Here is a 9554-nt window from a genome sequence, read left to right as displayed (position 1 = left end):
GAAGAAGTTTCTCATTTCATTTAAAAATGACCTATTCTGTATCCTTAAACTGTAAATTCTGGTTTTGTTAAAGTGGTACTGCATACTAATTGAAAGACATAACAAAACAGACAAGTGTATATCCATTGGACGACCATAACCCCTTCTCCACTCTCATGACCCAGGAATCCCTCCCCCAATCTAAACATAAAATACACCTTGCACCCTGCCCATTTGACACACAACTTTACTCATGCAGCACCCTAGGCACCTGACACTTCGTTGAGTCAGCATCCTAATCTCTTGCTTAACTTACACATTTTACCTTTAGACAGCAGCTGTCAAAATGTCGATGTGCAGTTCTGGACCTATGGATTTCAGAACACAGCAACCGACTGCAGTGAAAAGGGTGTGGTTTGCCTTCGTCAAAGAGTTCTGCAAAATGAAGAAATTGTTGGCATGAAGTATGGCTGCACAGTTCTGAAGGAACTCTGATCAGAATCTCCTGTCAGAAATGCAGAGCTCCTTCGTCGTGTAAAGAAAAAAGTAGCAAACTGTGAAACTCCTTGAAAATTGCAGCACATAGCTACAGAGACTATCACATTAACTTGTAATCAATTGCATGGTAGCAACTATGAACATCTTGTTTTAAGGCAACACACTCAAACTACCAGGTGGTCTTTCTCTATCACACTAAATGAAACTGTAATGCTGTTTTCTTTTAATTTAGCTCTCATGACAAGGCTGGTCAGTACATGGATGGTACATAACAATATGGGGCATGTGAAATGAGGTGTTCTGCTCCAATCTCATGTACAGCAGCTTTTTGGGAGATAGGTTTAATGTAAGGGTCAGGAGAATTTGAAGAAATTCTTTTCACCAGAGGGTAGGGCTATCATCTGCTGTTTGCTGCCTGAAAGAGCACTAGAGGCAGGAACTCTTAAAATCTTTAAGCATTTAGATGAACACTTGAAACAGAATAGCATACAAGACAATGGGTCAAAAGCTGGAGAATATGATTCAAAGCAGATGGATGCTTGATGGTTGGACAGAAGGGCCTCTTTCCATGTTGTAAAGCTCTATCACTCTATGAAACAGGCACCATAATGCTTACCAGAAAAGAGGATGGTGACTGCAATTCCACCAGATAGCTTAATGCTTGGGAGCAGGGTTGAGGATCCATCATACGATAACACTCATTCAAAATTAATACAAGACAAAATGCTAAAAACATGAAAATGTTATAGCTTTAAACAAGAGTGCAGTGAATTTTTAATATGACAATTACAAACAAATTAAAAGGTCAGTTTCATGTTTACACAATTTGCTGGCAAGCAATTCCAAAGAACAAAGTTAAAAGGTAGTCACTAATTGAGTCTGATGGGAAAAGAGACCAAAATCTTGAAAGGGAAATATAGCAGAAAGTATTATTAAAATGTAAAGAGAAACTACCCTCATGAAAAGGGACTGTAGTGAGCACCAAGATCTACACAGCCTATTATCTCAGTTTGCTTAAATTGCAGTGTTACATGCTGATTCATCTACTACAGCATCCTTTAGTAGCAGCAAATTGTAAACATGTTGCCATTTAAATTTATCAATAAAGATTTAATTTAAATTTACATTGTCAAACAGGCTTCAGTATTTCCGTTCCCAAGTACTCTTCTATTAAATGCATCCTTTATGCATAAATTTATCTTAAATATATAATGTAGGTGATATCTTTATTGTAAAACAAACACAGTTCAGCTCTAGGAATTTCTCTTGCCACGCGCAACACTGAAAATTCACAATGGTTGGTTTTCAAGGGCCATGTTGTCGTGAGAATGGAGCAGGTTTTCAATAATCTCATACTGTAAAAACAGATTATTTCATGAAGAAAATAGCAGAAACATTCAATACTATTGGTGTTACAATGCTAAAATGTGATCCAGTTCAAACATTCCACAAAATATCTATATAGCAAAAATACTGGTATATTAGAATAGAAATATTGTTTTATTAGAGAACCCATAGTCAATAATGAATTACAGCTGACAGATCGCTTAATGATAATAAACCTGAAATACGGAAGCAGACTATAGATGAAAAATCTATTTACAAGCCTGCACAAGCAACAGAAGATCCTTGAGATTAGTCTTCATGTTTATTATTTTGTACATTAAATAGATGCCCTTTCCCAATTGCAATGGAAGATCATCAGGAGCTCATCACAAAGTATTAGATGATTGGTAATAAACTGCAAGTGTATAATGTCACAATAAAAGTAGCACATCAGGCATGAAAAATTATTTAACTAGGGAATATTGTAGTTTCACTCTCGGGAAGGAAAGGGAAATTAACAGGGGATCCATCATCTCACCACTCACACAGTTTCTAGTCCTGTAGTATTGAGGATGGCTGGCAGCAAACTGACCAAAGAGCTTTTTGGTCACTGTTAGTGAATGGCTAATGGAAATCTGAGAAAGGGATTGAGGCAGAAACAGAAAGGCTTTGTATCTAAGGACTTAAAAAGACAATAAAAATTTACAGAAGAATCATCGTACCTCAACATGGAGGTACATTTCCAGAAAACAAAGGAATAAAGTGCACATATATGGTACATGTGAAATAATTATTTTGATCCCTTGACGGAAAAACTCAATACACTATAATTCACATATAATGCTGAAAGAAATCATGTGATTTGTTTAAAAAAATTATTCATTATTCAAGGTTCCAGAAATCAATTTCACCTTTACTAAGTGTGTTCAAATCCTTCAATCTTTCAGGTGCATCACTTTGATTTCTCCACATTCTTTAACATGGTTTATTTTTGCTATTGATTTGTTCTGCAGAGATTACTACTTTCTCAGGAAAGTTAAATAAATTTAAACATACTGCTGATCCCAATAAACACAATAGATTTGCTAAGGAGCTTTATGTGATAATTAGAATTCCAGCGTTACTGGATTTATAGGCTTCCATGCATCTGTATGAAGTATCTACAGAATCAATAAACTCTGAATTTTGAATACAAAATATATTCTACACTCCATCCAGTTTTTAAATATGTTAAAATATTTAGTTCCAGAGATCATGACTTTAGTTGAATAGTTCTTGCTATGTCTAAATTACCACTTCCGCAAGTTCATTGCACATTAGAAAACACCAAACAACTGTAGACCCTTTTACAATAATATACAAAATAAATGAGTTTGTCATGTTTAGTATTATCAGCTGAATGCTAACATTGCTTTCACATTATTGGAATAAAGCTAATTACAAATTTACTTCAAATTTAAAGATCAATAAACATTCTGTACAGGTTACTTCAACATTTTACTTTCCAGTTGCAGTTCTTCCTTAGAGTATTGTAAAATTTAGAAGAATGAAAAAAACTGAATACACAAAACAACAAATGTACAATGAACTTACAAACCAAATAAGAAACACTAAACAAATGGCTTGAGAAGAAGTTCGTCATAAGGCAGTTTTCCTCTTCATAAATTCAACAATCATCTTCTCTTTACAAAATGGCTGGAATGAAACGTAAACATTTTGCCCCATCAATTTTTATCACAGTCCAGACCAGTTGTGAAAGTATGAAGCCCAACCTGATGACCGTGAAGTGCTTTCGTCTTCTCCTAAAAAAAAACACAAAACTAAATAAGTGGACTTTATTACAATAACTTTAAATATGGGCAAATTACACAACTTTCACAGAGTATTGTTTTGTTCAACAAGAAAAACAGCACCTTGTGCATCTCCCCATGTCATGTAAAATCATTGGTTTGTCAAGCAAGCAACATATTTGTAAGCCACCGTTGATGTTTTAATACTGGCTGATTGAAACTGCACAATTAGAGACAGAAGTAGGACTCAAAATGACTTTCAACCTGGCCTCACTCCTAACACTTTTGGGCAAACACCTGGCATCTGTTTGGTGCTTCATTGCCTTTCTGAAGTGCTGCCAATGACAATGAGCAAGCAACAAAATTGGTAAACATTTACTGACATACACATTTGAAATAAAAATGTAAAATTTTAATTTTAGTTTTTCCCTGTCAAATCTGTTGCACTAATGACCAAAATCTCGCATGAACAACTTCTATCTTGATGCCAGTGGATGAGGGAAATACAAGCCAATTTACTTTTCATTTAGAGAAAAACACTTGACAGACTGAGAATTCTCTTTGCAGGAAACAAGTGTGAACCTTTTTTCTCCAGTCCAATCACACAGTATGTTACTTAGTTTGCTGTAAGGAAGCCTTCTTTAAGTTATTATCTGGTAAACTGAAACTTTAGTGAGTCTGTGAAGGGAGCCTGGATGATGAAATTTCTGCATTTGTGCCTTATTTGTATGTTCCTTCTATACTATACAAATAATAAAAACAGATTTTCTGAACAACATTTGCAATAGTTGACATTATTTGCCTGGACAGTGGTGTGCCAATGATCTAGATTCTGCAGTTTAAATATCAGTAAGGGCATTAATTTTCAGACAATAGAAGTCAGTCAGTCAATTAACATGTAGCAACGATACTCAAGCTGTCAAACTTGCAAATCAAAGTCGTTGTGTATGTTGCCCTGCTCCCCCTGTAGCTTCAATAACTATCTTGTGAAAGAGTTGCTATTGAAATACAAGGAACCCTGTGTAGTTGTGGTGCCTAGTCACTAAACAGGCCATTCAAACTGTGTATTTTACTATAATTAGTCTTGATTATTGACAGATAGGGTCTGGCACTGAACAAATGAACTTTCAGAAGTATGGTGTTCCATTCCCTCAGGTTTGAAAACAATTTCGTAGATTTAAAAAACAATAAATTTAATTTTCTTACATTTATTATTTTGTATTCCCCCCTCCATCTCAAAATGTATTTTTCTTCCCTTTGTTTTTTTTAAAAAAGTCATTGTTATGTTGAATTCACCATGCTTATACTTCCCAATTTTGACTTTGCAGCACTCAGTAACATATCTTCAATTTGATTGGTGAAGGAGATACACAGTTGCTTGTGATGTTCACACAGTTCCATGATTTCCAGCAGAGGGCCCTGTACACACACCATTTTCTAACAGCTGCAAATTCAAGTGTAAAACCCCATTGTAACTTTGTGGGGCAACTGCAAGTGCAACATATGACAATGGCACTCTTTTCACTAAAGACAGCGGACTTCAAAACCCAACCCTATAAGAGGCTGTGGGTCAATAACCCAAGACCACAGTTTAAAATAACTGATAAAGAGTAAAGAGAAAGGAAAACATTTTTATATGGAGGAGTGTAACACGGAGTGGAAGGGTGGTGAAATCAGATTCTACAGGAATTTTCAAATGGCAATTGGCACGTAGTTGAAATTCATTAATTTGTAGGATTGTGAGATAACATTATAGAATGGCTAAGGTAACATGGCTTTGCTTGTGCTGGTTACAGCAACTGCACCCATTGTACACAGCAGTTTACAAACTCTAAGTTCTATTACAAAAATCTACAAGTCTTTGCACATGTATGTATTGAACAAAGTCTGTCACTGAAATCCAGGCCAAAATCTGTATACGTTTTTAAACAAAAACACAACCTGTTCAGACATTTTATGACAACCTAGGCAGGGCAGATTTGAACATGTCTTCTGGCTAGCACTAGACAACACCCACTATGCTAACATTTGTAGAGGCGTTACAAATACAACAGTTCGGAAACCACTGATTTAGTGTTCAAGAATTGCTCACAAGCTGTTTGGAGCCCTCAATTAGAGAACAACGGTCTATGCTCAAGTTTTAAATTTCAAATTTTACCTTGAGCTATAGCAGATAGCTTGCTTCGCTCCTCTGGGCTCAGTTGTAACATTGTATCAATTACTGGGAGAAGGCTTTGCTTCTCACTACCTGCATTTAGGAATATGAACTTCAACATAACATTCTTCAAATACTCCAGGTTTGCAATAGACTTTTCACGTTCCTGGTTTCTCTCTAGTCTTCTCACTTCATTCTTCAGCAGCTATGTGGGGAAAAGAACACTTTGTAACCTGTATATCGAAGTAGGACACGATCAGAAAGAAGAATATACGAGAAAAGGACAGAGTAGATGACATCATCAAAACTGAATGGAGGGAGGAAAATAAGACACAGAACTTCAGTGAACAGAAACAGATGTCTATAACACTCAGTAAGGAAAGGTTAAAAAAATTGCAGATGGCTTACTCTTGACTGCTCTTTTGAAATACATCAGGAAATGTCTGTTGTAACAGACTACAATTCTCAGGTTTGAACAACTTTAACAAGACAGGACTACATATTTTACTAAATAATCCTAAAGGTCAACCAATTTGCATATGATTCTCTCCCCGATATCAAGGAAGATATCTAACAAGAGATAACAAAGTGTGGAGCCGGATGAACACAGCAGGCCAAGTACCATCTTAGCAGCACAAAAACTGATGTTTCCAGCCTAGACCCTTTGCTTTTGTGCTCCTGAGATGCTGCTTGGCCTGCTGAGTTCATCCAGCTCCACACTTTGTTATCTTGGATTCTCCAGCATCTGCAATTCCCATTTACTCTGATAACATCTAACAAGAGTCAGATTAACTAAAGAACGACAAAGCACACTTTATTATATTCCATGAAGAAACTCCTGAAAATAAGCAGATCTGGCAACATTTAATTAGGTGTTCCATCCCACTGTGTGTGCACCTACCGTGATTTGTTCCATAAGGATGGCATTAGTAGCTTCAGTCTCACGCAAGAGCCCATTTAAATGGTCAATACTCTTTGTAGCTGTATTTAATTTCTGTGTTATTTCTTCTTTGGTTGGCTCTGGCTGCCATTGTGCAACATCTGCAAATAATCATTGGGATAGGGAGAACAGTTCTCCGGTTAACCTAGGCGTAGAAGAACTTTGGTTGCTTTTCTTATGCCTTTTTCTATAAGAGGAAATCAAAAGTAACTTGCCTTGGTTTTTTTTTTAAACCTCTTGGACCAGCAGATATTTTAAATCTGCAATTTTGATCTTTTCCAAAATTCCTTCCCTCCATAACTAATCCATCAATATTGACTAAGGGGAAAAGCAACTGGTGTGTTTCTAGATATCTAACAACACTGTTCTCAACCAAAACTTCACAAAATATAGAAATGGGGTCCTAAATGGTTCATCCTCAGGTCTGTCTGCCCTTCCTTGTTGGGAAAATGTTAATTTTACAAGATTTTCTTTGTCAGTTTCAATACACAAAGAATACCACTTCAGACAGATTTAGTTGGCACTTTAAGATCAAAATACATTTTATTGCAATTTTTATGAACACATGGAATAGCAATTCTTAAGATTTAAAAAAGCCTTACTACTTTTTCAAGAAAAATGCCCTTATTTGTAACGTAAAAAAAAGAAAGTAGTAGTCCTCTTAAAACAATTACCAAGGAAGAAAACACCAACGAACTTTCTTGCTTTACAAATATATTTGGTAACTTTCCATATCAGACAAATTACCTGACATTCTAAGTCTGTTCTGAATTTAAAACTGTCAACCAACCTAATACTGTCTCCGGGGAAGTGAGTAATTGCTCAAGAGAGGCAACTTGGGTATTGGAAGAAGATACCGATTCTGTTTCAGTCATCTCCATTCCTTCGCCTTCTCCACGGTCAATGGAATTGATATCTATCACAGATATGTCCAAGTTTCTTCGGTCACGTGGAATCTTCCCAGATGGCTCGAGTTGTGCAATGTCTTGGACAATTTAAAAAGATCAAAAATAAGACATTCTCATGATGAACTGTCGCTCTAACACTAAATAAATATTATGTAAATACATGCATGATGTTTAGGGTGACATTGTAAAGGCTTTGATCAAAATTATCCATACATTCTTGCAAAGAGGCATATTATTCAAAATACAATAACTTTTCAAAATCATAAATTACATCAACAATGGAGTAAATGTTCTCATTTATAGGAATTTATATATTATATAACTATATTATATATTATCTACCGATCACTGCACATTGTTTTCCTGATGGTACTTCTAAGATTTATTTGCAGGATCTGGACATTGCATAGTGTCATTTTAATATCTCCTCATGAAGCTAGTGTTGAGCTGGATTCTGAATCACTGCAGTGCTCACAAAGTCTAATTACAAAATTAGAGCGGGCATTTTTTTTGTTCATTCATGGGATGGGGGTGTTGCGGCGAGATCAGTATTTACCCATCCCCAACAGCCCTTGAAAATATGATATTGAGCTGTATTTGTCAACTACCGCTATCCTTGAATTGTGGAGATATGCACACTGTTGTTAGGAAGGGTATTCATGCTTTTGATCCAAAGACAATGGAAGAACTGTGGTATAGTTCTGGGTCAGGGCGGTGTGGGCAATTTGCAGGTTGTGGAGTTCCCAAGTACCTGCTGCACTTTTCCCTCTGTGTTCGAGGATGCAGCTTTCAAAGCTGCTGTCAAAGGAGCCTTGATGATCGACAGCAGCATATCTTATAGGTGGTACACTCTGCCGTCACAGTGCATCAATGCAGAGTGGAATGTATGCTGAAGAACGGCATACCAATCAAGCAGATAGTTTTGTCCTGGCAGGTCTTGAGCTTTAAGTACTGTTGGAGTAATATCCATCAAGCAAGTGGACAGTATTCTATCACACTCCTGAATTATACCTTGCAGGTGATGGAAAGACTAATAGGAATCAGGTGATGAGTAACTCACCATAGAATTCAGAGTCTCTGACTTGCTTTTGCAATCACAACATTTATATCACTGCTCTAGTTAAATTTTAACGCCAGGACACTAATTGTGGGAACTCAGCCACGGCAATTTCATTGAACATCAAGGGGCAATAGTTCAATTATCTCATAGGAAATAGTCTTGCCAGGCACCTCTGGCACAAATGTTAATTGTCACTTGTCAACAGGCTTGGGCAGACAAGGTTTTGCTACATTTGAATATGGTCTGCTTCAGTACCTGAGGAGTTTTGAATGATTCTGAATGCTAAGTTGTCATTAGTGAATACGCCTATTCCAGAGAACTTTTTTGTGAACATTCTCATTATGATGCAGAGAAGACCATTGAAGAAGTATCGGAAGTGGAGTGGACACAGGACACTGCCCTGAGGAATTTCTGCACAATGTCCACAAGCTTAGATGATTGATTTCCAACCACTATCATCATCGTTTTTGCTACAATATTCCATCCAGCAAGGTGTTTTTCCCCTGATATCCGTTGACTTCAATTTTCCTCCTTCCCCTTAATCTCACACTTGGTTAAATGCTAGGCTGATGAGGTAGTTACTCTCACCTCAACTTTATACCACTACAATATATTATTCCATTTAGTCAAAGACTATTATAGGAATAAAGCATAGATGCCTTTTAGGGGAAACCACAACCATCTAAAGGAGAATGGATTTGGCTATGTAAAGAAGAGTGGGAGCAGGCTTGCATGGAGCAAAAATGCTGAGATGGATTAGCTGGACTAAATTAATCATATGCAGTACAATCTTCTCAACATTTCTTCTAAATTTGACACTGTTACCACTGTTTGATCTTTTGACTCAAATAATAAACATTTCTTCCCCACAAACCTTCCTTTCCCCCACTAGATAACT

General features: G+C 36.6%; 1 protein-coding gene across 1 annotated transcript in view; it reads right to left on the bottom strand.

Annotated features, from left to right (window-relative positions):
* Nucleotides 1-1244: 1244 nt before the first annotated feature.
* The window catches only part of LOC125453187 (GRIP and coiled-coil domain-containing protein 2), a 67573-nt gene continuing 59263 nt past the window's right edge, over nt 1245-9554 (bottom strand). The window contains exons 20-23 of the mRNA XM_048532416.2: nt 7479-7673; nt 6650-6789; nt 5752-5953; nt 1245-3605 (exon numbers count right to left, since the gene is read on the bottom strand). Coding sequence (XP_048388373.2) covers nt 3538-3605; nt 5752-5953; nt 6650-6789; nt 7479-7673 — 605 coding nt within the window. The 3' untranslated portion in view covers nt 1245-3537. The remainder of the gene's footprint in view (nt 3606-5751; nt 5954-6649; nt 6790-7478; nt 7674-9554) is intronic.

The sequence above is a fragment of the Stegostoma tigrinum genome, chromosome 6, assembly GCF_030684315.1.
Source record: "Stegostoma tigrinum isolate sSteTig4 chromosome 6, sSteTig4.hap1, whole genome shotgun sequence".
Lineage (NCBI taxonomy): Eukaryota > Metazoa > Chordata > Chondrichthyes > Orectolobiformes > Stegostomatidae > Stegostoma > Stegostoma tigrinum.
The sequence above is the reverse complement of the archived record's forward strand: the minus strand, read 5'-3'. Positions and strand labels throughout refer to the sequence as shown.